Source organism: Cavia porcellus, unplaced genomic scaffold (assembly GCF_034190915.1).
Source record: "Cavia porcellus strain 051 isolate PalLab524CR breed Dunkin Hartley unplaced genomic scaffold, mCavPor4.1 scaffold_17, whole genome shotgun sequence".
Classification (NCBI taxonomy): Eukaryota; Metazoa; Chordata; class Mammalia; order Rodentia; family Caviidae; genus Cavia; species Cavia porcellus.
The window spans coordinates 24,552,576-24,579,318 of NW_026947500.1; the positions used below are offsets into that span (position 1 = coordinate 24,552,576).

Here is a 26,743-nt window from a genome sequence, read left to right on the forward strand (position 1 = left end):
ATGGGCCTCAGGTCTTGCTGGGTCTTTTTCCAGGACTGAAGCTCAACATGCCAAGAGGAGCACTGCTGCTTCAGAGGGACCCCACCCCCGCCCCAGGCCAAACCCTGGTACAGACTTTCCCTTCTCTTTGTTACTGAGACGTGGAAAGAGTAGCTCCTGGCCTAGGGAAGAGGAGACTGTGAAGTACCTCTTTTTGAAGACCATTATTACCCTAGTCTTCCAGAATGTTTCTCTAAATTTAGACAACCCATAGAGCAACCAGACTTTGTCTGGGACTTCCAGTGACAAGGGTCCCCCAAACCCTTTCTTACCATAGCAGCTACCAGTAATAGCCTTTGAGGTCCTACAAGGATAGGGTAGCACAGGCAACCCCTTGGGCCACAGGATAAACCGAGTCCTAAGGGACGTGACCTATCCCCAGTAGGTTGAATACCAGTCTCCACCCTACCATTCTTGGAGCTCACTGGACCCCCACCCATGCCTGTCCTTCACAAATAAAGGGCCTGGTTTTAAAGCAAGGAGGCCTTTTTTTTTTCTTTTCATTGTAAGGAACTACTGATCCTCTTGCCTCAGCCTCCTAAATGCTAGTATTATAGTTGTGTACCACACAATCTGACCTATGAGGATCACTTGAGTTCAAGGCCAGCCTGGGCTACATAGCTAGACCCTTTATCAAAAACCAAAACAGGCCTGGAGGAAGTAGCACAGTGCCCTCGGCTCCTTATGCAAAAAACAAAAAAAAAAAAAAACAAAAAACAAAAAAAAAACACAAACCCATGAAGAAAAATTGTGAATTCTCTATTTTCTGACAAGGAAAATAGAATTATTTTCCTCTGCTCAGTGCTCAGGGAGCTAAGAAACCAGATGTAACTTCAAGTGGCCTTTTGCCATAGGGAGGGATGAGGTTTAAACCCCCCATTTCACTTGTCCAACCCATGGGGCAAGACTTCTTGGTTGTCTGTGCCTGTTGGGTAGAGCCCAAAGTGCAGGCTGAAGACAGCCCACAGCAATGCTGGCCAAGTGCTCAGGAACTGGCAACGCCCTCTGGCTACACACTGGGAGGCAGGGTCCAGACACCTGGGTCTGAAGTCCTGGGCTCCACCTGGCAGGCCCCACCTTGAATGGACTGCAGCCACAGCTATAGGAGGTCAAAGGCTCAGTTTGGTCTCTGACTCACAGAACCTGTCCCTCATAAATTTGAGTCATCCACCCATGGAAAGAGACAGAGGAGAGGGCCCAAAGAACCTTAAAAGGGAGAAAGCTCAAGAGGTCTCCTGTGGCCTGCAATACTGCCCTCAGACTTGGGCAGAACACAGCAGGGACTAGGAGTGGATGGGTACAGGTATGAGATCACTTTTGTGAGAGGCCCCAGCAGCTGGGAGCAGACTTGCCCTGGGCTCTGCTACCCCTTCAACAGCTGGTCTGGTGCCAACTGCAGCACCATGGATGTAAGCATGGAGTCTGTCAGAAAGGAGTCTCAGTCACTCACTGGAGCTGGCTGGGGCACAGCAGATACCATTCCTCCCCTCCAAAGCACCAAGTACCAATACTAAAACAAACACTCCATTAATGAGTTTTTTAAATTGTCTTTTCTTTTCTTTTTTTTTTTTAATCGAAGGTCCCTTGCTGGTCCCGCTTCAATGAGTGGCCAAAACCAGGGGACAGGGGGAACCAGCCGTCACAGGGAGGGGTCATCTCCACAACATTCCATTTATACACAGAACTAAATAGACAAGCACAGAGTCACTATTTCGGTTAGAAGTTGGCAGCATGGGAGGAGGGAGGAATGGGTGGGGAGTAGGGATGTCGTTAAAAAAAATACAGGCCCCCCCCAAAGCTGGCTGCCTGAGGGGAACTTGGTCTGCTTCAACCCAATAGGAATCAGAAGATCAAAAGCAGTTTGGGCAGGCCAGAACCATCAGGGATGGAGGCAGGAGGAAGGTCCAGGGGGTAGGGGGGGCTGTTTGGCAACTGGGGTGAAAGGATTGCCCTCCCCCTGCTGGGATCCCCCCAGCCCCTCCGGTCTGGCAGGGAGGGGGCAGCCTGCAACCCCCTGAGGGCAGGTCCAGGGCTGCCAGATGCTCCAGGCAGGGACTGGAGGGGCTCACAAAGGCTTGCCCTCCAGGGAGATGACGGCACTGCCGCCTAACTTCTCTGCCAGTGTGCAGCGGTCCTTGACCTCCTCGTAGCAATTTGCCTGTAATTCGTGCTTGATCCCTGTGGGAAAAAGTAGGGGGGTGAGTAGGAGTCTCAGGTAAGGAATTTCCATGGCTGAGAAAGAGCCATCAGAGCAGATGGAAGGGTACAATATACTGCCCAGTGGGCAGGAAAGACTTGGGGTTGGGGGCTGTCCCAAGTTGTTCACTCTCAGCCAGGGTGGGTGCAGAGGGGCATGATAGCCCTTACCTGTCAGCTTCTTTTTGATGGCATCCTTGGAACTGGCATAGATCATTTTGCTCTTAAGGGGTGCACACTCAGGGGCCCTGGAGACAAAAATTAGGGAACTTGTAGCAATTGCTCTCAGGCACCAACTTCAAGAAACTTTTCTGTCTGATGGGTTTTTGTCAACTTCCCCATTGACATGTATTTTGTTACAACTGCCTCACTTTCAAAACCCCACCTGTAGCTAACCAGGACTTCTGTAAGGCTTCCCTCCTAAGAGGGAAGGTGACAAAAGTGCCTGGATGAGTAGCTCACCAAAAGATAAACACCAGATCCTCCTTCTTGCTCTCCTTGGTCTCGTAGGTTGCATCATAGAGGGCATAGCGACAGTCCTTGTCTGGTAGCATCTTGACAAAGGTGGCGTAGGGGTCGTCCACCGTCTGGCCCACGTCCCCCACCAGGATCTCTTTGCCCTCCTCCAGGATGATGTTCTTCTTGTCCTCACTCAGGCAGAAGAGCACTGCCTTCTTGCGCTTCTTCACTTCCTCTGGTGTTGAGGACTTGCGCACCTTCATGTCATTGAATACCTTGATGACGCCATCAGAGACAGCCACACCAGAGGCCTGAAGGACAAGCCAGACACACCTTGTAAAGAAAGGGATTTGAGAAACTACCTCCTGTAGTCAGTCCCTCTCCATTCTCAGATCTCAATCCACATGTCAAGAACACAACCTCTGTCCCCAAATATCACGAATTCCCTTTCCAAAGCAAATCACCACTTTCCCACCCAAACTGTCAAAGGACCAGGTAGGGTACCACCTCTTGCAGAGCAGCTACAAAAGAAACTTATTATGAATTATGTAGTTCAACATCCCTAGTTTTACAGGCTAGACACAAAGAATTACAAAAATGAAAGCACTGGCCTAACTATGAACGCAGAATTAAAAAGAATTCGAGGACTAGTGATTTGGTTCCGCCTCACAATACTCAACCTCAGCCTTAGGACCAAAAGTACCGATTTAGAATTTCACAGACAGCAAAGGACCAACACCCTTACGGTAGTCTCTCTTCAGGGAAGAGGGAACCAGGACCCACAATCCCAGGTGCAAAACCAAACGGTGCCAATAGGTTCACCAAGTCGGTCAGAACCGCTCAATGTAGATGTTACACAAACAACTCTCTTTCCCTGCTGGGATCTTTGCCAAACAACAGAATAGGACCCTGGACAATTCTCTATCCTCTAAGAGCAGCAGCGTCCCAAAGATCGCTGATAGAAATAATCAGTTCAAACTAATGGCCGAAATCCTTGCGCCCTATTTAAACTTCTACTTGGATCGTACTTGGGGAAGCCCTAGGCAGAAAGACTGTTCAAGGCAAAACCCGCACCCCCAACTGCAGAGGAAGCAGGACACGTGACCCGGCCGCTTCCGGAGTGGGCGGGGAAAGGAGATGTGTTAGGCTCGGCCCCCTCCCCAAGAGAAAAACCCGTATCCTAGGAGGTACCGCATCTCCAGGGCACCCCCAATGCCCAGACGGGCAAATCGTGTCAGCTGCAAGCGATAGCCTAAGCAACTAACACAAGCATCAATTCTCCTAGCCTCTGGGCTCAACACAGCGGGGCGGAGTGGCTTCCAGTGCCTGCCTGGGTCACTTCCCTAAACTCGGCTCCACCCGCAGGCCCTATCCGGCAAAGCCGGAGGCCCAGCTGGTCCCGAGCTATGGCCTTGGTAGCCAAGTTTAAACGTTTGCACGCGGCGCTGGTCGAGATGCGGCTCAGCTGGCCCGGGGTACAGGTAAGAGCCCAGCTCGCTAGCTCCCGAGGGCAGCTACGGCTTCGGAAGGATCTACTCCGTGCCTTGCGGTGCAAATTCCTAACCGCAGGCACTAATGTCCCAAATTGGACCCGGTCGCCGCAGCATCCCTGAAGCCGCATCGCCCCCGCCCCCACCGGGCGCCCGCATCCCTTGCCACCTGCTCTCTAGACAGGCGCGTCCGCCGGGGGAGGGTGACGCGTAGAAATGAACAGCCTCTGGGTGGGGCGCGCGTGCCGAGACCTCTCGCGCGCTTTTCCCTGGCCGCTGCCGGGTCGAGTTTGGAAGCCGCGTGCTCCAGTCAAGCGCGCGCCCTCGTAAAACGTCGCGCGACGCCAGTCGTTTCGCGAGGGGCGCGCGCCCGCATGCCCTGGACCCCTCCCCCACGGTCGGTGTCCGCGCGGGCGCACCAGAGGGGTGGGGGAGGGGAGCCCAGGGGGCGCGCGAGCGACGTCCAGAGCCTGCCCTTCCCCAGGCCCACGGGCGCGCACGCGCGGCCCAGCACCGCCCGCCGTCCGGTACGAGACCCTCATTCCGCCCGGGGCGCTGGGGGAGGGGATGCCGACGTCGCTCCCCCCATGCCCCATAGGTGCAAGCGACAGATCCGCAGCTGACCCCTCTCGTGCCTTAGCAAGCCGCTCACCATGTTTCCGGAAGCGAAAGAGAGTCTGCAAAAAAGATGGAGAAGACAAGAGCCGCCGCAGCTGCTGCCGGGACCCGACTGAACGCGGCCTCTCCCGGCCCCTTCCGTTTAGTAGGAGCCGCACAATGAGGGGCGGGGCGGGTTTCCGCCACTCCCCACAGGGCCGATGGGAAATGGAGTCCGAGGGTCCTGCGCCGTCGTCTGACTAGCAGGGTAACTGTCCGATGTGTCGTCAGCTTCCCGGCTTCGCATTGCATGTTGGGAAATGTAGGCGAGGGCAGCTGTGGGGCGGGACCATAGAGCGCAGAGTAAGCTCATTGGAGGAATTTCTCAGGGATGGTTTTGAGCTGAGCAATCGGCCCTGAGCTCCGTAAAAATAACCCGAAATGGATCTCTGACTAAGAGGTTCTTTATTCTAGGAGAGAAACGATTGTCAGAGGACCTGTGTGGCACTTTCTGGATCCCTTGGTTTGGAATATCTTAGCGGAACTAAGATTTTGCTTCGAAGAAAGTATTCATTAGCCTAGAATCCGATCTTAAAGCAGGGAATTGCAAGTATAAGAGTCTTAAACATTTTACAGTATCTTCCATGTGTGCAAACCATCTTTGATCGCGAGAAAAGATCATAAGCTACAGACAAAATAAGGAGAAAAAAACAGGAGGGAAGGCTCCAAGGGGGTACTTGTAAGAAGAATTTTACTAGGCAGTAAAGGGGGAAGGGTGGGATTTGTACATTCAGAACTTCTTTAATATGCCTTTTACCAGGCAGTGAAAAGAGGAAATAGAGACTAAGCTGAACTTGAATTTAGTTGATAGATTTATGGTTTTTTTTGTTTGTCGAGACAAGTTCTCATGTATTTCAGACTGGCCTGGATTCACTATGTAGTCCAGACAGGCCCCAAATTCACGGTGATCCTCCTGGCTCAGTCTCCTGAGTTCGGGGATGACAGGCCTGAGCCACCACACCCAGCTGGTTTATGGTTATTTAATACAAGTTTTGTGAGAACATAAGCCTAAAAAAATTGGAGTGGGAGGCTCCGGCAGGATTTTGTTGGCCAAGAACAATGACCATGGCCTCACATCGTGCAGGAAGAGAAGGTAAGGTCGCCAACAAGTCAGAAGCAAACGGAACCAGAAGCCTTGATGCCATAAGCAAAATAAAAGATGTAAAATGCAGAGACGCCCTGGAGTGGGGTACCTCACAGAGCATGCCGGGGATTGTAGTCATGGACATCCGCCGCACCGCCCACCAGCAGAACTCTGGGGCCTCCAAGTGAAGGTTGCAGTTTGACCCCCACTTTCCCCGAGCGCCCCTGGCTGAAGAGGCTAGCTCCACCTTTTTCGAGTTTCGCAGTTCCCGGAGCAACAACGGCGGCGGAGGGGGGGAGCTTACAGTTACCGTGGTGACGCGCTCCGCCCGCCCCCGGCCGCATGATGCCCTAGATGTCCTTATTAGGACATGAGACTAGAAGGGGCGGGGCCAGCCCGAACACTGGCTTCAGGCTCCTTATAAGGCCGCGTCGGGAGGGAGGCGGGAACACAGAGCCGGCTGAGGAGGCAATGCTATGCCCTACGTTTAGTGTGAAGGGGCGGGCCTGGCGCTCAGGCACCGGCTCTGTCCTTCAAGACCTAAGATCTGCACCTCTCCAGTATTAACAAAGACCGGCGGAGAGTAGGGTGGGGGATGCTCTAACCCCTGTACCCGTCAACTGTAGGAACCGCCTGCAAAGTTTTCAGTCTCTCAGGGCACTCCTCCACTTACAATTTGCTACAAAAGCAGTGTTTACTTCTACCTCTACCAGCCCGCTGCCTGGGATCATGTCCCGAGCCTATCAGGCTCCCCACCTGGCAGGCTGCCCTGCACCTCTTTCTTCCAAGTTTTTCCTACATAAGCGCTTGCCTCCACACCCATCTAGCTCGGCCCTTCTGTGCGCAGCCCCACTTTGCGCCCCCAGCCTGACCCTCTTCTTTTTTCTCCCTCTCGTGTCCCGCGGGTGAAGATCAGCACGTCCTCGGAGATAATTCAGTTCCAGTCTTACCTTTGTGTCCTCATCCCCTGTAGCCCTTCTTGTATGTCTTTCTCACAAATATACTTGCATTAAGGGGGCTGGGGATTTAGCTCAGCGGCATAAGCACCTGCCTTACAAGCAGGTGGTCGTGAGTTCGATCCCCGGTACCGATTAAAAAAAAAAAAAGGAAGACAAATATACTTGCATTTACTTGTCGTCCTTTCCCTATACCTCAGGCCATCTCTCTCCAGCCTTCTTTGTAAGAATGAGGCTGAAACCGAGTCGTCCATCACCAATTTCAGGTTTTCCGTTAAGTGCCGCCCCAGCCAGGCCTCCCAGGCGCTGGGGGCGCTGTCCGCTTTCCTATAGCCTACCACAGAAATGGATGCATCCGCTTTCGAGTCTGGTATGGGAGAAAAGGGCAGGTCAAGGCTCCAACCCAGATCTAAGAAGCTGATACGGGCCGAGGGGGAACATAGGCCCAGGGGTGTAGAGACCGCGCTTCGGTATCTGTCAGCAGTGAAGAGGACACTAGTCAGGGCCCCTCCGGAAGCACGTGATTGAAAAGGTCCATCCCTCATCTCCCCCCCTGCCCCAGCAAATTGTTGCATTCCTGATCCAGAACTGACGGTGTCCGGGTCACTGACGGTGTCCGGGTCTCGCAGGCGTGAAGTGTCAGCGGATCTGCCCTGGGGTTTATGGCGGCGCCGGTCCGCTTGGGCCGGAAACGCCCGCTGCCGGCTTGCCCCAACCCGCTCTTTGTACGCTGGCTGACCGAGTGGAGGGACGCGGCAGCCAGCAGAGGGCGCCGCACGCGCTTCGTGTTTCAGAAGGTGGGTCCCTTGGGGTCGGATGGGGTCAAGTGTTGGCTAAAGCAGACGATCCGTCCCTTCTCTGCCCTGCCCTGCTCTAACCGAGCTCCCTACCCTTGCCAGGCACTGTGCTCCCTTCGGCGGTATCCGCTGCCCCTGCACAGCGGGAAGGAAGCTAAGATCCTCCAGCACTTTGGAGACGGGCTCTGCCGAATGCTGGACGAGCGATTACAGCAGCACCGAGCATCAGATGGTGAGCGCTTGACGGGTGGGAGTGATCCCCTGCCTCCTCCAGGGACAGCCTCTGTGCTCACCTTAGATACCTCGCCTGTAAACTCCCCACTCCGGTGCTAGCTATTTGATCTGGGGCTGATGGTTGGCACTCTCAGCCTCATCGTTCACATACAGTACGAGCAGACCGCATCCCCGATCCTCGCACCAGCCAGCATCTGCCAGATTCCGTGGAGGTACCGGGCTGACGTTCTGCTCACACAGGTGACCATGCTTCTGGCTCACCATCTGGAGAGAAGAGCCCGACCCTGGAAAAGTCACCTGCCAAAGATCAAGACTCTTCTATGCCAGTGAGGAGAGGAAAGGGGAGTGAAAGCAAAGTGAGAATGCTGAGAATAGCATTTCTTGGTTTGGGGGATTTAGTGGGCTTGGGTCCAGATTTCCATAGTGATTCCTGGCCTAAAACAAATGACTTCTTTTGAGACAGGGTTTTAATTCTGTAAATGGGTACATGGATAACACTTGTAGAGGAAGTTCCATAATTAAGCTACTTAAAAGTCCCAGCCCAGTTAGTGATGGATTGCTGCTATTGCTGATGTTCTGTCCTGCAATGTTAGACAGAGAAGCCCAGCCTGTCTGTGTCCTGCAGGTGTCCACTGTCTCATTCTGGATTTGCATGGACATCCCATCATCTGACTCCTTTTACAGATAAGGAAAGTGGGAAGCAACAAAGCATCCTTCTGAAACTCAGTCATCCCTCCAGGAACTGAGTTGACAATGACTGGCAGCATTTGTATTCAGAACCTTTCTGTCCCTTTCAGGTTCCTGTCCAGTCCCAAACAGGAAGTTCTAGTGGCTACTGGCCAGCTCGAAACTCAGGAGCCCGAGTGGTCCTGCTGCAGCTCTACTGGGAGCACCTGGTCAGTGGCTGGCCATGCCAGGAATGTTGGGAGAGGCAGTGGGGTGATAGTGCCTGGCCCAGGCAAGGTGGACAGAAATCATCCCAGCCACTTGGGTAGCTCCTGCTCTAGCACTGAACCACCTCTGTCATTTGTACCATGGTTTCAGAATCCTGATGGTAACAGCTTTTTAACCAAGGCAGAGCTGCTACAGAGGTGTGCCCAGAAGGACCCCAGGGTGAGCACTGAGGTGGGGGCAAATAGGTGGAGCCCACCAGAATGGTTTTGTGGCAGTGAAAAAAGTGGCATTGGGTCTGGTCTAATCCCATGCCAGAGGTACAGAGAGCCTGGACTTCTAGCACTCTCTGAGAGTTTCCTCTCCTGCCCACAGATAGCCCCTCAGAGTTCTCAGTCCTGGCCAGCCCTTCGTTCTCTCCTGCAGAGGAACCTGGTCCTCAGAACACATCAGCCGGCCAGGTGGGGCCAATTGCAGGGGACACAGTAGCCAGGAATGGGCCATCATGCATGACATCTTAGTGAGCCCCTACAGTCAGATCTGACGCTGTTAAGATAGAAGAAATCTGCTCACCTCTGCAACAGCTTAATGCATTGGAGTACCAGGAGGATGTGAGAAATTGAGGTGGCAGGGGTATGATGGAGGAGTGCCACCTTTAGTAGAAGCAATAAGCCTTTGCCAAGGAGACAACATTTTGCATGACTTAAAATTTGGCTGGTAGAGGTATAAGAAGAGTATTCCAGGGAGGACGGAACCCGCATGAGTAAAGACAGAAGGAAGTCTGAGACATACACATTGCAGACCTTAGACGACACTGGGCTGGTTCTGAGGAAACTGATGTGAGAGGCAGGAAGATGGTGGAGGAGGGAACTTGTTTGTGCGGTGTTGCAGCCTGCCTGGCCGGGGGACAGCAGGAGAGCCTGCCAGGTATGAGTGAAAAAGGGAGAGCTATGTTCATATCCTCTACCTCTCAGGTACTCACTGACCCCAGAGGGCCTGGAGCTGGCCCAGAAGCTGGTTGAGTCTGAAGGCCTGGGCTTGCTGAATGTGGGCACTGGGCCCAAGGAGCTCCCTGGGGAGAAGCCAGCACTGCCAGAAGCAGCCTTGGCTGAGCCGTGAGGAGAAAGGGGAGAGCTGGAGGAGAGGGGACGCCCAGCACTGGGGGGTTCTGGCCTCACACACAGCAATCTCCACCCACAGTGGCGCCAGTGAAGTGGGTGTCCAGCAGCCCCTGCTGGAGCTGGGGCCTGCAGAGTACAGGGTACTGTTGTGTGTGGACATTGGAGAGACCAGGGGGTAAGTGAGGGAGAGGAGCTGAGGATCCCGAAGGGTGAGGGGTATGACCCGCCTTGACCTTGGCCTCATCTGTGCAATTTCAGCGTGGGACACAGGCCAGAGGTACTCCGAGAGCTGCAGCGGCTCCACGTGAACCACATAGTGCGGAAGCTACATGTTGGCGACTTTGTGTGGGTGGCACAGGAGACCAGGCCCAAAGACCCAGGTAAAAGGATGTGGATGAGCAGGCATCAGAGGCCAAGCCTAGCAGGTGAGGACACACACGTCATCACAACCTTTTCTTGACTTCTTGGCAGCAAGACCTGCAGAGTTAGTGCTGGACTACATCGTAGAACGCAAGCGTCTGGATGACCTATGTAGCAGCATCATTGATGGCCGTTTCCGGGAACAGAAGGTCCCTCACTGGCCCACGGCCTGCTCTTTGCCTGCTCTAGGGCTGCCTCTCCAGCCCCAGGAAGCCAAGGCTCTGTGGGGTGGTCTCCTCTGGCAGCGCACCCAACATCTCCAGCCACCCCTCCCTTAGAGCTGCTGCGGGCAGCCCCAGTTCACATCCCCGTAGGCCATCCTAAACACAGTAGGAACACAGGGCAGCTGAGCTGTGCAGAGGAGCTTCCTGAAGACCCCTGCTGTACCCAGCCTCTGGGGGCTTGGATAAATGAGGCCCAAACATGTTGCAGAGGTTTTGCCTCGGTCCCAGCTGCGGGGCTGATTCCAGTCGGTGGGCTATGAGCAGGCCAAGGGAGGCCTGCAGGACAGGCTTCATTCAGAGATGGTGAAGGGCTTTCCTACAGGAGTCACAGCTTAAGGACAGGGATGGGGTCGCCTGAGACAGGTGGATAGGCCAGCAAGGGTGAGGAGGCTAAGTGGTGGGGCCAGGGTCTGATTTGAGAGGGGTGCGTGGGCATTCGGGCCTGACCCTGCCGTCTGCTTCCCCAGTTTCGACTGAAGCGCTGTGGCCTGGGGCACCGGGTATACCTGGTAGAAGAACATGGCTCAGTCCACAACCTCAGCCTCCCGGAGAGCACACTGCTGCAGGCTGTCACCAATACCCAGGTGAGATTGGAAGGCAGGGCCAGATAAGCAGAGTCCAGGAGCTGTGCCCCAGCCAGGAGCCAGCTCCTGCCTTTGGTCCTCCTTCCCAGGTCATTGATGGGTTCTTTGTGAAGCGCACAGCAGACATTAAGGAGTCAGCAGCCTACCTGGCTCTTCTGACCCGGGGCCTGGAGAGACTTTACCAGGTGAGCAATTCTACCTGTTTGGCATTGCCCCTTCCCTGGGTCCTTGCTATCCCAAGGGAGGTAAGGTCGGTGAGACCCCCTATTGTTTAGTCTGGCCAGTGAACCTAGGGCTGAGCTAGAACCCTGGGGGTTGACCCTTAAAGCTTCATCCTGTCCTTAGTCCCCTCTTCCCTCAGGGCCACACCCTTCGCAGCCGTCCCTGGGGAATCCCAGGGGACCCCGAATCAGGAACCAAGCCCTCCCCAAACCCTCTCTGCTCACTTCTCACCTTCGGTGACTTCAACTCTGGAGCCATCAAGAATAAGGTACTGCCTCTGCCCAGACCCCTTAGGTATCCCAGCCCCAACCACCCCTGACGTATGCTTCCCCCAACCCCCAACCCCAGGCCCAGTCTGTGCGAGAGGTGTTTGCCCGGCAGCTGATGCAGGTGGGTGGAGTGAGTGGAGAGAAGGCGGCAGCCCTGGTGGACCGATATAGCACCCCTGCCAGGTAAGCCCCAGGAGGGCCCCTTGGGGTCCTCAGCCCACTTGTCTCTGTCGTTCAGCTTAACCAGAGCTAAACAGAGGGAAAGGTGGGCAGATCCGGCTGAACCCTGAGGAGATTGGTGGGAGGAAGACAGACAGCCAGGCCTGGGGTGGGAGGACAATACTGCACAGAGTGCAGCAGAGAAGATTTCCTGGGGAGGGCTCTGAGCAACGCTGACCAAGGGAGCTTTTGGAGCCGTTAGTGGTCTGCCCCAGAGTTGGCCAGAAGGGAGGGCAGACAGGATGAGACAAGACCTTGAAAGCCAGGCTCGGGAAATGCCTGACTCCTCTGTCCCAAGCTGACCCCCTCCTGCCTCAGCTCCCACGGTGCTGGCCCAGATGGTCAGCTGTTCTATTCCCCACTCCCAGCCTCTTGGCTGCTTATGATGCCTGTGCCACCCCCAAGGAGCAGGAGATGCTGCTGAGTACCATCAAGTGTGGGCATCTGCAGAGGTGAGAAGATGCAGAATCTGAAGGCGGTGGTGGGGGCTGGGCTGCCCTAGGCCCTGGGCCAACCCTCACCTGCCTCTTTCTTGTAGGAATCTGGGGCCAGCTCTAAGTAGGACCCTGTCCCAGCTGTACTGCAGCTATAGCCCCCTGACCTGAGCTATGCTACGAAACAGATCCCAGCCCCCTAAACCTCTCTACCCAGGTTAGCCAGCCTTTTAAACGGAACTTTTTTTTTTGGACTACAATAAAAATGGAAATGTTTTCAGCCTTCTGTGTTGTAGAAGGGATGCCAGGCTTCAAGGGCCTTAAGAAATACGTCTGGGGCTGGGGATTTAGCTCAGCGGCATAAGTGCCTGCCTTGCAAGTAGGGAGTCAAGAGTTTGATCCCTGGTACCGAAAAAAAAGAAAAAGACAAAAAAAAAAAAAAAAAAAAATTAAGAAAGAAAGAAAGAAATATGTCTGTACAGGGAGAAAAGACATGCTCTATAGTATTTTTGTTTGCTTGCAGTGCTCCCAGGGTCTCATGTGTGCTAGACAGATAACTTTTACTGCTAAACTGTACCCCCAGGCTATCCAAGCAGTGTGATGGTACACTCTTGTAATCCCAGCTCTGGAGGCTGAGGCATGTGGCTCTCCACCAGTTCAAGGTGGCCACCCTGGACTATAATGTAAATTCAAGGCCAGCCTGTGAGTGAGACCGTATCTCAAACAAATAAACAAGTACTTTAGGAACTGGGTTCCCTGGTCAGGGAAATAGAGTCAGTGGGGCCTTGGAACCCTGGGTCTGTCTGTTTTTCCCCCAGTAGTACTAGGGGTGAAACCCAAAGCCTTCACTGAGCTGTATCTTCAGCTCATTATTTCACTTATTTATGTTTTTTTGAGGTTTATTTTGTGACAGGGTCTTACTATGTAGTCCAGGCTGGCCTCAAACTTGCCACAATCTTCCTGGCTCAGCCTTCTAAGCGCTGGGATTACAGGTGTACACCACCAGGTCTGGCCCACTTTTTTAAAATTTTAAGATCAGATCTCCCTAAGTTACCCAAGCTTTGTGATCCTCCTGACTCAGCCTTCCAGAGTACTGGAATTACAGGCATGGGCCACCATATCTAGCTTTGAATGTACTTTATTCATATAATCAGATGGTCCCTGATCAAATATGATTTTTATTCTTAAGAGGTTTTATACGGAAAGGAAAACCTGGAGAAACACTCACAGTCCACTTGTCTCATTCTGTATTGGAAATCAGGCTCACAGCTAACTAGGGCTTCTCCAAGTGTCTAGTTTGAGGCAGAGTTAGGACTGGAAGCCTGCGGCTCCTGGCACCATCCCTAGCCGGGTTACTCGGGCCCTCTGCCAACTAGTCACACCCAAAACTCTGCACACCTCGTCACTTCCTGTCTAAAGTCTGTGGTACACAGCTCCCAGCTCCCTTCAGAAGGGCCCTCTAGTCCTGAACACCTCCCCCACCCACCTGTTCAGCAGGACTTAGCCTGCTTCCCACAAGCCCAGCCCTTGCCCAAGCTGAGGACCCATCCACCTCAGCCACCAGGACTCCTTCTTTCTCCCTTTATTGCCTTTCTCTTTCTGCCCTTCACAACATCTTCCCTTTTATCGGAATACACTCATCCCTGGCCTCCAGGCTTCTTCGCTACAGGGACTGTGAGGAGGGGTTCCCCCCTCAGAAAGCGTAGGCCCCCACGAAGATGGTGAGTCTCAGTACAGAGCTGGCCCGGTAGCTCATGAGGGAGTTCAAGGTGACCATCTCCAGGTCCAACACATACTCCCGGGGGCCCGTCACTGGCCGGGCAAGGACCAGCATGGCGCTGACATTGTTGATTTGCTGCAGAATACAGTGGGTAGAAGGACATAGAGATTGTGTTAGCCTACATGCCACAACCCTGCCCCTCCTCCCTACCCTGTGTGTGCCCCAGACCATGATCTGGCTTCTGTTTTTTGTCGGGGTTTTTTTTTTTTTTTTTGGTGTTTTGAGACAGCCTCTCGCTTGGTAGCTCAAGCTGGCCTTGCACTCACTGTGTAGCCCAAGGAAGCATTTTCCCAAGGCACCACTTTACCCAGCTTTTTTTTTTTTTTTTTTGCACTTAGAATTGAACTCATAACCTTGCATTTGCCAAGAAGGCACTTATGCTGCTGTGCTAAATCTGCGGCCACTGCTTCTTATCTAGCTCTTTGGTGATATTCTGGAGATGGTCTCCTCCTATACCTTGAAGATCTCTCACTGGTGTTCTCCCTATTTCCAGCTAGTTTGTGAAATTTTGTCTAACCAGAGCTAACTGATTTTTTTTTTTTTTTTTTTTTTTTTTTTTTTGTCTTTTTCCTTCTTATTGGTACCGGGGATCAAACTCACGACTGCCTGCTTGCAAGGCAGGCACTTATTCTGCTGAGCTAAATCCCCAGTCCTAGAGCTAGCTGATTTAAGGTCAAGTGTGACTTGGGAGTGGTGGAGCTTTTGGTGATACCCTAGCAGGCAGACTCCCCTTCAGAGCAGCTGCTGGACACAGTCCTCCTGCTGAACACAGCAGGGGGACCACACCCTTGAGACTCTGCATGCCTTGCTGTAAGCCACACCAGGTCCCTCCACCAACAGCTTGTCAGCAGAGCTAGCTTCCCTCACAGGGCTCCTGCACTCTACAGCATTCCTTGTTTTATGGATGAAGAAACTGGGGTAAGGCAGAGAAAACCAGTACCAGGCCTCAAATCACAATGATCCAGGGCTTGTTATTTAACATCGTTTATACCCTGGGAACCTGGAGTACTACCTCTCCACCCCACTTCCTGTGGAAACCCCGCCTCTGGGGGCGGGCTTTTGGAATAGAGGCGGGGCCGACTGGCAAGGCCCAGTCTCTCTTAGGGTTCCTGGAATTCCATTTTAGATCTTGCATGTCAGTTGTGGAGGGAAGCAGGTCAGGGTCTTACCCTAATGTAGAAGTCCCCCTGTGAATTTCCGGCACGTATCTGAAAGGCATTGTAGGCGCCAGGGTAGACAGAGGTGGCTTGGATCTGGAACACATCTGCGGGCACACTCCGTTCGGAGGTGATGCTCATATAGCGGTGCACAATGGATGAGGGCTGCTCCCGGCACAGAGGATTGGAGGCTGGGCAGAGGCAGCGGCTAGAGACCCCCAAATGGGAAACAGGAATGAGCACCTGACCCGACCCCCAAAAAGGAGGAATCCCAAGAGCATCCGCTCACTCCTGGTGCAAGAGTACAACTTCTATCATCCCGCAGGGCACATGCCAGCCCATTTAGACACCAGTCTGTCCACATAGCCCTCTGGGAGTTGTAGTTTCATAGAGAAGCATGGTTTGCATCGACTCACTTGTCAGACACCTGAACGTAGGGCTCCACACAGCGGTTGGTATCCATGCAGCGGTAGCCTCCGTGGAAGTTGACACAAGTTTGGGCCTCAGAGCACTGGTGTGCACCCGACTCACATTCATCAATGTCTGTGCCAGGGGAGAGGGGCTGGAATCTGGGGTGTCAGGCCAACAGCCCCTGATATTACCCGGCCTGTCCCATCCAGGCAACTAGTACCTTGGCAGAGACGTGTGGCCAGCAGCTGATAGCCCTGAGGGCACTGGCACGAGAAGCGGCCTGGCTCGTTGACACAGCGATACTGGCAGAGATAACTGGAGTAGCTGCACTCATCGATATCTGAGGGAGGGTGGGGATGAGGAACCTGGGCCATCCTTACAATTGGATCCCACAAACGTTTACTGAGAGCCCAGCCCCATGTAAGGCTGAATATAGGAAGAGAGAAAGGGATGAGACTAGCCCTGAAAAGCTCAGGATGCTCTAAGAAAGGGGTTCTAAGAAAGGTCTAAGGGGTAGGGATGTGGCTCAGTGGCAGAGCATCCCCTGAGCATGCACAAGGCCTTGGGTTCAGTCCCCAGCATCACCCAATAGCTAGACAAAGGTAGGCCTGTCCTAACCTCCCTGCTCATAGATGTCTGTTTTTGTCCCATGACTGTAAGGATAAAAAATTAATTCAATAAATAAAAAGCTGGGTGTTGGGGTACATGCCTGTAATCCCAGCACTTAGGAGGCCAAGGCAGGAGGGCATTGTGAGTTTGAGTCCAGTCAGCTACATAAGTTCAAGGCCAGCTTGAGCTATGTAGCAAGACCTTGTCTCAAAAAACATATTAACTAGAAATATAAACTTGGGAGTGAGTCCTACTGACAGATTTTGGGGAACCTCAATTTCCCTGCCAGTAAAATACGCCAGTTAGATTACATAAGTCCCAAGTTTCAGTGACTTGAGCAGTTTCTGCACCCCACAATCAGCCCCTAGACACCCCTTGCTAACTGTGACTACAGGGAAAGGTATTATTTTTCTATTTTATCCCCCTTATGCTGCCAGTCACCAACAAGGCTATAGTCTACAGCATAGCATCATCACATGAATGGAGTCGTCAGCTGACATGGGGTAAAGTGTAGATTGAGGACTCCAGCCCACTTAGGCAAGTCACTTAACCTCTTGATGGAAGGATGAAAGGCACCATTTACCTAGAGCTTTATGCTTATTTTTTATAATCTTTCTAACAAACCGGGAGATGCCAATGTCTTCATATAACAGAGGAGGGAAAAATGTTATACCTCCCCTCCTAGGATTGTTGCCAGAATTAGCAAGTCCAAGTATATAAGGGAAGTATCCTGCATGGGGTAGGTTCTCAATGAATTTTTCACTTCAGCTACTTCAGACTTGCCAAAGCTTTTCAGTGTCCTGCTTCAGCCTCTAGACAACCCATTTTACAAAACAAACAGCCTCAGAGAAGAACAACTTTGCTAGAGTAGGATTTGAATGCAGGTCAGCCCAACTCCCATAAGAGCATCTTTTTCTGTCTCCCCAATGAGCTTCAGTAGGGGCCCAACTGTGCCTTCCTGCCAGGCTGGGAGTGCTCAGGAATGAGCCCAGAATGGAGTATATAACATGTTCATGAGCTGGGTGTGGTGGCACACGCCTGTAATCCGAGCACTTGTGAGGCTGAGGCAAGAGGATTGTTGCAAGTTTGAGACCAGCCTGGGCTACAAAGTGAAATCAGGGCCAGCCTGAACTGCATAGTGAGACCCTGTCTCAAAAGACTCCCCCCCCCCAAAAAAGTAAGAGGTATACGGGTGTGGAAAGATGTGGGATATGAAGGAAATGAAAGACTGTGTGGCCTGAGGCAGGACTTAAAGAATCAATATAACAGCCCAAGGCAGCAGAGGGGATCTCACCGCTGCAGGAGAAGCCATCCCGGTGCAGCTCATAGCCCTGGTTACAGCGACACAGGAAGGTCCCATAGGAATTGAAGCAGCGCTGCTCACATGGGGCCCCCATGTCACACTCATTCACATCTGGGGGTACCAGGAAAAATGGGAAAGTGGAGGAACACTCCAGAGACCCCACTGCACCTGAAAGGGAGCCGCCTGCCCCCTCCACCACCACCATCTCCCTGCCCAGAACCAGGATCCTGGCCTGGCCCAGCCTCACCCACACAGGACCGGTTGTTGGGCCCCAGCTGGAAGCCTGGCTCGCACTGACAGCGAAAGGAGCCGGGTAGGTTTACACATCGGTGCTGGCAGTAGCGGTAGCGGCACTCGTCTATGTCTGGAAAGAATCGAGGGAAAGAGGACAGAACAGAGGTCAGGTGAGGCTTGAACTGGCTGGAACTCAAGGCACTCCTTGAATGCAGAATAATTACCTCTGCATTAGTGAAACTGGGCCCTGTCTCCATGTATTGATACAGAGATGGCTGAGCTATTTCCTTCTCCCTTCAGTTGGCTCTAAGCAATGTAAATAGGGCTGGCTGAGGTGATGATGTGTGATCTTTAAAGCCAGCTGACAGTTTCCTGTTTCCTCCCATCCTGTCTCCCTATAAACAGTTGAGCACAGCGGGATAACAGAGCCACATAGCTCCAGGAATGTCAATTGAGTTTGAATCTCAAGATGAGAGGCTATGACTTCCCAGGGCACAAAAGTTTACACATCAGAAACTGAAGCAACAGCCTCCTAAACATTTAAATCTACCCCAATTGAGTTATGCACATTGGTGTTTCTGCATACCCTTCTCTCTGCATATGCCTATTCTCCTATGCAGAATGCCTATTCTCCTAGCTAAGCCTAGCTCACAGGCTCATGTAATTCCCACCACTCTCACCTCACTCATCCTGGAGCCACTCTATTCTTCATGAGTTAATAAATTCTGAGTGAGGCCCTGGATCAAGGCCTTTGTTCTGTGAATCCTCACCTGGACCAGACTCAGGACCTCTTGGCTGCCCATAGCTCTGAATATGTCTCAGTGTCTTTATTCTTGCCATGGGTTACACTGGAGGTGGTAGATTGTAATTAACTTGCCAGGATTCCAATAACATTACAATAGGATTACAAATACAAATGTTCCAGACTTTGAGGAGGATGGGAAATGAGATTACAATATTTGGGTTTTTTGGGGGGGGGATTATAATACTTGGATTACAATAAAGGCCTTGGTACTCATGACCCTGTCTTTGACTACGAAGTAGGACAGGGCCAGGACCATGTCCTTCCCCATTGGTCTTCTGAGTCTGATGGTGACAGGAGGGCATAGATAGCAGGGGACTGGGGTGAAGCCCAGAGGTAGGGTGGAACAGAGGTCAGATACTAGGTCAAAAGCCAGGCCAGAGGCACACAGCAAGGCCTGGAGTGGTCACTCCTTGGACTCACCCACACACTCAGGCCCAATCTTGCGGTAGCCATCAGGGCAGGTGCACTGGTAGGAGCCAGGCAGGTTATGGCAGTCCTGGCTGGGGCGACAGTCATGCAAGGCCTGGGCACACTCGTCCACATCTGTGGGAGACATCACTCAGCCCCTGCCTGTAATCCCACACCAGCAAACAGGACAGACACCTCAATTTGAGAGGACAACACAGGCCAGATACCATTCATATAGATGCATAGGTGACTGGCACCCCAAAACAAACATGTAAATTAGATTCCCCCCAATGATACAAATGACGGTCCACCAGCCTGGAAAACAACTGGAAACTACCCCAAACCTACAGCAGCTCATGTCAGGGGAGCAGAGGAAACAAGGTCCTGTCTATGCATCCTACCCCAGCAACACGGACCCGGAACCGTCCCTCCTGGGCAAGGGGCAGGAGCTTGGATGTTTCTGGAAGAAGTGAGGCCAGAGTCCCAGAGGCTGGCTGGGGCGTTGGGACCCACCCCAGGCCTGTAGGAAGTAGGGATCTGAATGAGGGTTGAGGATGTCTCCCTGAGGAGCTACAGGTTTGAGCAAAGAAGGAATATGAGGTCTAAGATTTTAAGATTCTTAGTAAGAGGACAAATTCTGGGTGCCCAAGCAGCTCCCACTCACCCACACAGCTCTCCTGTTGGTCAAGCTCATAGCCTGGTGGGCAGGTGTTGGGGTGTTGAGCGGGAGGTACTGGTGGCGGGGGTCCCTCGCCATGCAGGTCGTTGATGACGGCCGCTGAGCGTGGCAGACACAGGTAGCCGCCATAGTGGTTGATGCATTTCATTTCTCCCTTGCAGGCCTCAGGGATGGTGAGGCACTCGTTGACATCTGCAGAGAGGGGGCTGCTGGGCACAGCCAGTCTCCTGGCCTGGCCCTAGAGGGAGAGGGAGGCAGCAGTCCTGTTTGGCCCTCTTGAAACTGTGGGATTGGCCAAGGTCTAGCTTCTCCACAAGCTAAGGCTGCCCTCTCTGGACCCCTCCTCAGGCTCTGCCAGGGCTGGAGATGGGACAGCTGCTCCCACAGATGCCCGGTTTTCCTGCCTCTGAGTGGGTCTCTCTATCCCTTCCAATGCTCCCAGGCTCTAAAGGAGCCCAGGCAGGACTGGCAGGGCTGCTGACCCAGCCCTGTGGACACTGGCCTCCCACGCTGCCATGGGACAAAGAGCTGAACAGGAGAATGGCTCACATAAAATACAATGTACACAACCCAGCTCATCTGGGCAGTGCTCAGTTGCTTTCTGGCCTAATTCGGGGTAGAGGTGGATTTCCTGGGTTTCTTGGAGGGAGGAGCCACCCCTCAGGGAGCCAGCCCAGGAGAATCAAAGTTGGCCTGGGCCCAGCAGATCTGCAGCTCATAGAGTTGGGGGCATCTTTGGGAAGTAAGAAAACTTCCTGGTTCCTGGGAGTTCCCAAGGCACACTCACCCCGGCAGTGCTGGCTTTCTGGGTCCCACTCATAGCCATCTGTGCATTCCTGGGAGGGAACCAGAGGTGGCCAGTGATCGCCCCAGGTTTCCTCCCACTAGCCAGGCTAAGGCCAGGGCCTGAGCCTGGTCACCCTCTCTCCTGGCCTGCACCCAACAATGGCCCCCAGCTGTTCCACCCACCAGGGGAGGGGAGAACCTTCCCCAGCAGCAGCTCCAGAATCTTGGTCTCCTTCTCTGTTGATCTAGTCCCAGGCCAGTGGCCCCATGGTCCCTACCGTGTAGCTGTCCGGCTCCTCAGAATCCTGGGGATATGCTGCCCCCAAGAGCAACAGCAGCAGCGTCCAGAGCAGTAGAGACCCGGGGAGGCAGGAGGCGAAGGGGAGCATCCTGGGGCTGAGAGATGGTGCGGAGGGCTCAGAGGTCTCTGCCATGGGAACCCCTACTCCCTGTACCAGCCCCAGCGGTCTTCGCTCAGGACTGTATTGGAGCCCGGGAGCCTCCGAAGCTGGGGGCCCAGTCCTCTCGAGGACCAGGGTCCCAGGCCCACTGGCTGGGGCCGCCCCGCCCCCGCCCGGTCCCGCAGCACCGCGGCCGAGGAGCTCAGGCCTCCCGGCTCTGCGCTGTGCGTCCCGGCCCCGACTCGGCCCGCGCCCTTCCCCACGCACGGCCACTCACTTGGGCCGGCGGAGCCCGGCGGCTCGGCTGACTCCGGTAGTGCCTGCGGGCAGACGGACAGGCGGACAGCGCAACTCCCTGGACGCGCGGCCCCAGGAAGCGCCCCCCGCCCGCCCGCCCGCCCGGCGCGGCCCACCCCGGCGCCTCCGCCCGCCCTTCGGCGGATTCCTGAGCCCGCGCCAGGGGGAGGGACCCCGACCCCCGCTTCTCCGCCCCCGGCCGACCGGCCGCAGGCCCCCACCCGGTCCCCCGCGGCGCCTCCAGGAGCCGCCTTCCGGAGCCGGGCCAGGGGCCCCCCGGGCCGGGCCCCGGGGTCATCGACCTGCAGCCAGCAGGCCCCACGGCCACCTAGGGGCCCCAGACTCCGGCGACCACTGGTACCCGGCGCACCTAGACGCCACCTAGTCCGCGCCCGGAATCCCACCCTGCTCACCCACACCTTAATCCGTGAAGCACCCTGGATTGGCGCCTCCCCGAGTATCCTGGGCACCTAGCGCCCCTCTTAAACCTGGGGCTCCAAATCTCCGCTGTGCTCCCTTCAGGATCCGATTCCGTGCTCCCAGATTGTCACCCAGGATGGTCCCAGAACTTCACCCCGGGTCTCCAGACCCTCGCCCCGGCACGAGACGCCGCCGGACACTGAAACATGCAACTGTCTTCCCTCTCCCCTCCACCCCAGGGCCGCCTTCAGCCTGTCGGGCCCCCCGCTTCCGCGCGGCTCCCCCCAAGCCCTTCATCCGCAAGGCTACAGCGGTCTGGGGGCGTGGGCAGCAGTTCCCTTTTGGCCCCAAATGAATGGAAGCCCCTGAGAAAGTGGTCAGGCGTGAATTCGGGAGCACAGGGCCCTTCCCAGCGCTCCTCTCAGCCAGGACTCCTACCCGGTTTCTGACCGCCCCCCCCCCGTTTCTGCCCCCCCTTTCCCCCAAGACCATCCTTGGGGGCGGAGTCTGGGCGGTTCTGGCTCCCAGGAAGGGGCGGGGCTTCCCTTTGCCCACGTCTCAGGGCGGGACCAGACGGGAAAAGGCCGAGTGTCCAGGGATCCCCAGCATGAGGCCAGACTGCTAGCGGGAATAGCCTGGCCCTCTTTTCTCTCTCCCATCTCTTCTTTTCCCAACAGCCGCCCCCGCTGTGGGAGTGTACAGAGAAGGGGAGGGAGTGTACAGAAAAGGGGATGTGCAGGTATGTCCCAAGGTGAGGCCTTGGGGTTCATGGAGATCTGCTCAGCTGGGCCTCTCCTCTTTCCTGTCCCTCAACCTAGTCCTTCACAGACACTGGACAAGTATGTTAAAAATCATAGTCTTTAGCTGGTCATCATGGTGCACATCTGTCATCCTGGCATTTAGGAGGCTGAGTCAGGAGGATAGCCTTGAGATCAAGGCCGGCCTGAATTACATACATAACACGCTGTTTAAAATGCAAAACAAGGGGGCTGGGGATTTAGCTCAGCGGCATAAGTGCCTGCCTTGCAAGCCGGCAGTTGTGAGTTCGATCCCCGGTACCGATAAAAAAGAAAAAGAAAAAAGCAAACAAAATAAACAAACCCTGCTAAATATATGCTAGATAGCCTCATGCAAGAATAGATTAACAGTCAGTGGTTGTGCTTCTCGGCATTGATCTCAAATGATTTGGATTTGTTAGTCTCTTGCCATTACAAATTTCATGTTTTAAAACAACAGAAATTTAATCGCTTACAATCCTGGAAGCCGGAAGTCCCAAATCAGTATCATTGGACTAAAGCCAAGGTGTCAACAGAACCATGCTCCCTCTGGAGGCTCTAGGGGGGAACTATTCCTCTCTCTTCCTGCCTTTAGTGGCTGTCACATGCTTTAGCTTGTGGCCACATCACTCCACTCTTCAAAGGAGGGCATCTTCAGCTCTGTGTGTTCCACCACCTACTCTGTGTGAGTCAAATTTCCTTCTGCCATCTCTTAGAAGAATGTATATGATTACATTTAGGACCCACCAGATAATTCAGGATGATCTCCCCATCAATAGTCACATCTTCAGAAACTTCCCATCGAAGTTTGAAAACTTAGGGGATTCGGATGTGACTGGTTTGGTCCCCTATGTTTGGGGACCAGTCTTAAACCTCCAACATGGAGTGTACCCTCAGCATTTCTAAGTGCCCACCCCTCATCAGCCATTATGTATCTTTCATTTCTGTATTTTTCTTGAACATGTTTCAATTTTTCAACTTGTGCTACTTCTCTGGGTAAATAGGTATGTTTTATATTTTATCTATTTAATCAAGACAGGCAACTACCAAGCATACACTGTAATTCAACAAGTGATAAAAAGTGTTACATGACTGGTAAGTTCACTCTGAGGTGGATATCCAATAGAATTGAAAACACAAACACACACACACACACACACACACACACACACACACACACACACAGAGCTGTAGGAAGAGTTCATAGTAGAACTATATAGGAGCCAAAATAGAAACATCCTAACACCCATCAACTGATAAATTGCCAAACAGGGTATATCCGTATAGTGGAATATCATTCAGTCATGAAAAGGAATGCAATACTGATACATGCTACAGCATGGCTGAATCTTGAAAATAATGTCCCCACAAGCCAGACACAAAGGTCCACAAATTTCACTTATATGCAATATTCAGAACAGGCAAACTACACAAACAGAAACTACATCAATTGTTACCAGGGGAAGGGGGCAACAGGGTGACTGCTAATGGGTATGCCATTTCTTTTGAACTACAAAAATGCCTAAAGTAATAGTGGTGGTTGCACAATTATGTAAATAAACCCTCAATTGCACACTTTTATTCTGGAAGGGATTTGAATCCAGTGTCTTGTACATGTTAAGCAAGTGCTCTAACCCTGAGCAATGCCAACCCTAAATTCCACACTTTAGAGAGCTACATTTTATAGTATGTGGGGGCCCTTTTCAATAATGAAGTTGTTATTTAAACAGTATTTCCTTGGCTGTCATAAAAAATATCAAGTAACCAGGCATGGTGGCACAGGCTTGTAATCCGAGAACTAAGGAGGCTGAGATAGGAAGATTGCCATGAGTTCAAGGCCAGCCTTGTCTACATAGTGAATTCAAGGTCAGCCTGAACTGCATAGTGAAACCCTGTCTCCAAAAGACAAAAAGAGTAACTCTTCTACATTGCTGGTGGGAATGTAAACTAGTACAACCATTATGGAAATCAGTTGGAGATTTCTCAAAAACTAAAACTAGAGATTCCATTTGATCCAGCTATTTCCCTTCTAGACATCGTCCCAAAAGAGTTAAAATCTTCATATTACAGTGATTCATGCATACTCATGTTTATAGCAGCACAGTGTATGCTAGCTAGTCCACATCCACCAACAGATGAATGGATAAGGAAGATGTATTTACTCACAGTGCAGTGCTACTGTGCCATAAAGAAAAAAGGATAAACTGAGGTATTCATAGGCAAATGGATGCAACTTGCTAAGAGAACATGTTAAGTGAGATAAATCATTAAATCAGACCTACAAGCTTAAATGTCACATGGTTGCTTTTATATGAGAATCTCTCGCCATATGTATGGGGGCGTCTGCCTGTGTGTATATGCTAGGTGACTACAATCACAATCCTAAATATACGTATTCTCTGTCTCTCTGTATATATCAGGGACTCCTGCAGTGAGCTGCAATCTCCTGCGAGGTGTTATGGCCACAGGGGGAAAAAAAGAAAAAAAAGAAAGAAAGGTAGAAAGAGTGTTTGTTTTCTTTCTTCTTTTATTATTTTTTTTCTCTTTGCGATAAAATGAATTTGAAAAAAAAGGGGTGTAGGGGGAAAGTAGCTTAGCAGTGGAGTGTCCCAGAGTTCTATTGAAAAAAAAGAAGAAAGAAAAGAAAAATAAAAAAGGAAGAACAACACACAAAGGGGCAGTACAGCAGGGGTCCGAGAGGAACAGTTGTTCATGAGGAACAAAAGGCCACGAGGCAGAGGCAGCCAGAACCTCAGCATTTACTGACTGAGGAGAGGATTATCAGATGACTCTGAGGGCCATCGTGATCTTAAAATAATGAAGAGCTTGCCCTGGCACATCTTTAGTTTTAGCAGTCTTAGTGGGCTTGGGCTTGGGCTTGGTCTTAGGCTTAGTTTTAGTCTTTAATAGGTGGGAGAGGATGACCCACCTCTAACAAGATAATGTGAAATCTCAAAAGGGTGATACCAATAATCCCAAGCCTCTGTTCATTCCTTAGGGAAGTATGTAAAACCAGTCATTGGTAATTTGTGGTCCCCAATATATATATATGCATGCCTGGTACCAATCACTATGGAAATCAGCATAGAGATTCCTCAAAAAGCTACATATTATATGTAGTTTAAAACATACTAAACTGGTGCTGGGGATTTAGCTCAGTGGCATAAGCGCCTGCCTTGCAAGCAGGCAGTCATGAGTTTGATCCCCGGTACCAATAAAAAGGAAAAAGACAAAAAACAAAACAAAACATACTAAACTATATATAAATACTACATATATATGGATAGGTAAATAGGAAATAGAGAAAAATTCAAATAATCCCCAAATTATCTATTCCATTGTTTGAAATGTATTTTAAGATATATGCTAACTTGTTTCATTTATACTGCTAGTTTCTTTTCATTCAGTGAGAAGAAAATTTTGTTCTTTGTTTCTTTTTTGTAAAGGAGAGTCTTTTTTTTTAGACTTGTACTCTGAGTAACATTTTGTCCAGTCTTTTAAGGTCACGATTCATAGTATATGAACTATGGCTATCCTCTAATAATTTTGTTATGAAATTTAAATTTTTCATGGAGAGTATTTTTAATATTTTCTTTATTACAATCCACTTGTATCGCATTAAAATAAACAATAGCGCTTAGCTATTCTGGTCTCACACTTCCAGGCAGTGGCCCCTACCTGGTGCGGTCTTTTTGCCATGCCAGGGAGAGGGCGCCATTGTCCCTGCACTGTACAGATGATGGCATCCGACAGATTTGTCCCCAGCACAGCCAGGCCAGTTGAACAGGGTCAGAACTCAAGTCCTGCTGACTCCCCGGGCTCTGCACCCAGGGCCCACCATGTGCCCCTACATCATTCCACTCCAGGCCCATTCCGACATCCGTGCCTGGGGGTCAGGCAGCGAGGCCAGAGGGGAATGATTACAAACGCATCTGTTTTGGACTGGGACCTCCCAGCTTCATGCTGTGTGCCCATGGGAGCCTGCCACTTGGAGTTGGCCCTCAGAATGCTCCTTTCCATCTCTGCACTGGGTCCCTCCTCGGGCCTTGTCTTGGCTGGTGTCTATCAAGTGGGAAGCTCCTGCTCCCAGGCAGTGAGGTCCTAGGTGCCATCAGGAGCTGCAGGATGGACAACTGGATGAATGAATGATCAAGAGGAGGAAGTTCATTCATTCCTTCATTCACTCAGCAAATGTTTATGGAGTGACCACTGTGGACCAGCCATGTGCTGGGCATCAGGGACACAGAACCAATCAAAACAGGCTAAGACCTTCTGGCCTCCTTGAGCTCACATTCAAGGGAGAAAAGAAAGGAGTCAAAGGGAAAAGCCCCCGGCTCCTGTTCCTTTTGGTCTCCCAAATGCCCCTCACACACCACAAAAG

The 26,743-nt window shown here is 52.3% G+C and overlaps 4 protein-coding genes across 10 annotated transcripts; 1 reads left to right on the forward strand and 3 right to left on the reverse strand.

Annotated features, from left to right (window-relative positions):
* Positions 1-1,570: 1,570 nt before the first annotated feature.
* Cfl1 (cofilin 1) lies at positions 1,571-4,980 on the reverse strand. Its single transcript, XM_003468243.4, has 4 exons — positions 4,837-4,980; positions 2,698-3,005; positions 2,407-2,483; positions 1,571-2,217 (listed from the first exon to the last, which is right to left on the reverse strand). The coding sequence occupies exons 1-4, from the start codon at positions 4,837-4,839 to the stop codon at positions 2,105-2,107; spliced, it is 501 nt and encodes a 166-aa protein (XP_003468291.1). The 5' UTR covers positions 4,840-4,980; the 3' UTR covers positions 1,571-2,104.
* On the reverse strand, positions 4,933-8,160 carry LOC106027340 (uncharacterized). Its single transcript, XM_013150967.2, has 3 exons — positions 8,064-8,160; positions 7,051-7,686; positions 4,933-5,117 (listed from the first exon to the last, which is right to left on the reverse strand). Exons 1-3 carry the CDS (start codon positions 8,158-8,160, stop codon positions 4,945-4,947), a joined length of 906 nt encoding a protein of 301 aa, XP_013006421.1. The 3' UTR covers positions 4,933-4,944.
* Positions 7,281-12,576, forward strand: Mus81 (MUS81 structure-specific endonuclease subunit). Of its 5 annotated transcripts, none has more exons than XM_063227542.1 (16): positions 7,286-7,678; positions 7,781-7,910; positions 8,153-8,268; positions 8,710-8,808; positions 8,957-9,025; positions 9,179-9,264; positions 9,778-9,918; positions 10,004-10,099; positions 10,183-10,304; positions 10,396-10,493; positions 11,036-11,152; positions 11,242-11,337; positions 11,514-11,642; positions 11,723-11,826; positions 12,181-12,314; positions 12,401-12,576. In XM_063227542.1, the coding sequence occupies exons 1-15, from the start codon at positions 7,544-7,546 to the stop codon at positions 12,284-12,286; spliced, it is 1,644 nt and encodes a 547-aa protein (XP_063083612.1). In that variant the 5' UTR covers positions 7,286-7,543; the 3' UTR covers positions 12,287-12,314; positions 12,401-12,576. The 5 variants fall into 5 exon arrangements, 4 of the variants coding, with proteins under 4 accessions (XP_063083612.1, XP_005003046.1, XP_005003048.1 ...); XM_005002989.4 differs by having other exon boundaries at positions 7,295-7,678; positions 12,231-12,314; XR_010040087.1 differs by lacking the exon at positions 12,401-12,576 and having other exon boundaries at positions 7,281-7,678; positions 11,498-11,642; positions 12,231-12,312.
* An 842-nt stretch (positions 12,577-13,418) lies between these two features.
* On the reverse strand, positions 13,419-22,023 carry Efemp2 (EGF containing fibulin extracellular matrix protein 2). Of its 3 annotated transcripts, XM_023564403.2 has the most exons (12): positions 21,586-22,023; positions 21,147-21,189; positions 20,747-20,864; positions 20,470-20,518; positions 19,668-19,874; positions 19,016-19,138; positions 17,804-17,920; positions 17,548-17,667; positions 15,865-15,984; positions 15,650-15,776; positions 15,246-15,441; positions 13,419-14,151 (listed from the first exon to the last, which is right to left on the reverse strand). In XM_023564403.2, exons 3-12 carry the CDS (start codon positions 20,855-20,857, stop codon positions 13,990-13,992), a joined length of 1,332 nt encoding a protein of 443 aa, XP_023420171.1. In that variant the 5' UTR covers positions 20,858-20,864; positions 21,147-21,189; positions 21,586-22,023; the 3' UTR covers positions 13,419-13,989. The 3 variants fall into 3 exon arrangements, with proteins under 3 accessions (XP_023420171.1, XP_013006233.1, XP_005003051.1); XM_013150779.3 differs by lacking the exon at positions 21,147-21,189; XM_005002994.4 differs by lacking the exon at positions 21,586-22,023 and having other exon boundaries at positions 21,147-21,302.
* Positions 22,024-26,743: the final 4,720 nt, after the last annotated feature.

What these genes read in the sequence shown, in the direction of transcription:
- Cfl1 (XM_003468243.4), bottom strand. An exon ending in GATCTGGTGTTTATCTTTTG is followed by an intron (nt 2,484 to 2,697) that starts GTGAGCTACTCA and finishes TTTTGTCTCCAG; the next exon opens with GGCCCCTGAGTGTGCACCCC. An exon ending in CATCAAAAAGAAGCTGACAG is followed by an intron (nt 2,218 to 2,406) that starts GTAAGGGCTATC and finishes TTTTTCCCACAG; the next exon opens with GGATCAAGCACGAATTACAG.
- Mus81 (XM_005002989.4), top strand. Translation starts at nt 7,544, where the DNA reads ATGGCGGCGCCGGTCCGCTTGGGCCGGAAACGCCCGCTGCCGGCTTGC. An exon ending in GACATTGGAGAGACCAGGGG is followed by an intron (nt 10,100 to 10,182) that starts GTAAGTGAGGGA and finishes GTGCAATTTCAG; the next exon opens with CGTGGGACACAGGCCAGAGG. An exon ending in GACCAGGCCCAAAGACCCAG is followed by an intron (nt 10,305 to 10,395) that starts GTAAAAGGATGT and finishes ACTTCTTGGCAG; the next exon opens with CAAGACCTGCAGAGTTAGTG.
- LOC106027340 (XM_013150967.2), bottom strand. Translation starts at nt 8,160, where the DNA reads ATGGTCACCTGTGTGAGCAGAACGTCAGCCCGGTACCTCCACGGAATC. An exon ending in GGATGCGGTCTGCTCGTACT is followed by an intron (nt 7,687 to 8,063) that starts GTATGTGAACGA and finishes TCCGACCCCAAG; the next exon opens with GGACCCACCTTCTGAAACAC. An exon ending in GGAAAGGACGACAAGTAAAT is followed by an intron (nt 5,118 to 7,050) that starts GCAAGTATATTT and finishes CCCGCCCCACAG; the next exon opens with CTGCCCTCGCCTACATTTCC.
- Efemp2 (XM_013150779.3), bottom strand. Translation starts at nt 20,857, where the DNA reads ATGCTCCCCTTCGCCTCCTGCCTCCCCGGGTCTCTACTGCTCTGGACG. An exon ending in CCAACAGGAGAGCTGTGTGG is followed by an intron (nt 19,139 to 19,667) that starts GTGAGTGGGAGC and finishes TGTCTCCCACAG; the next exon opens with ATGTGGACGAGTGTGCCCAG. An exon ending in GGCCACACGTCTCTGCCAAG is followed by an intron (nt 15,777 to 15,864) that starts GTACTAGTTGCC and finishes CCCCTGGCACAG; the next exon opens with ACATTGATGAATGTGAGTCG.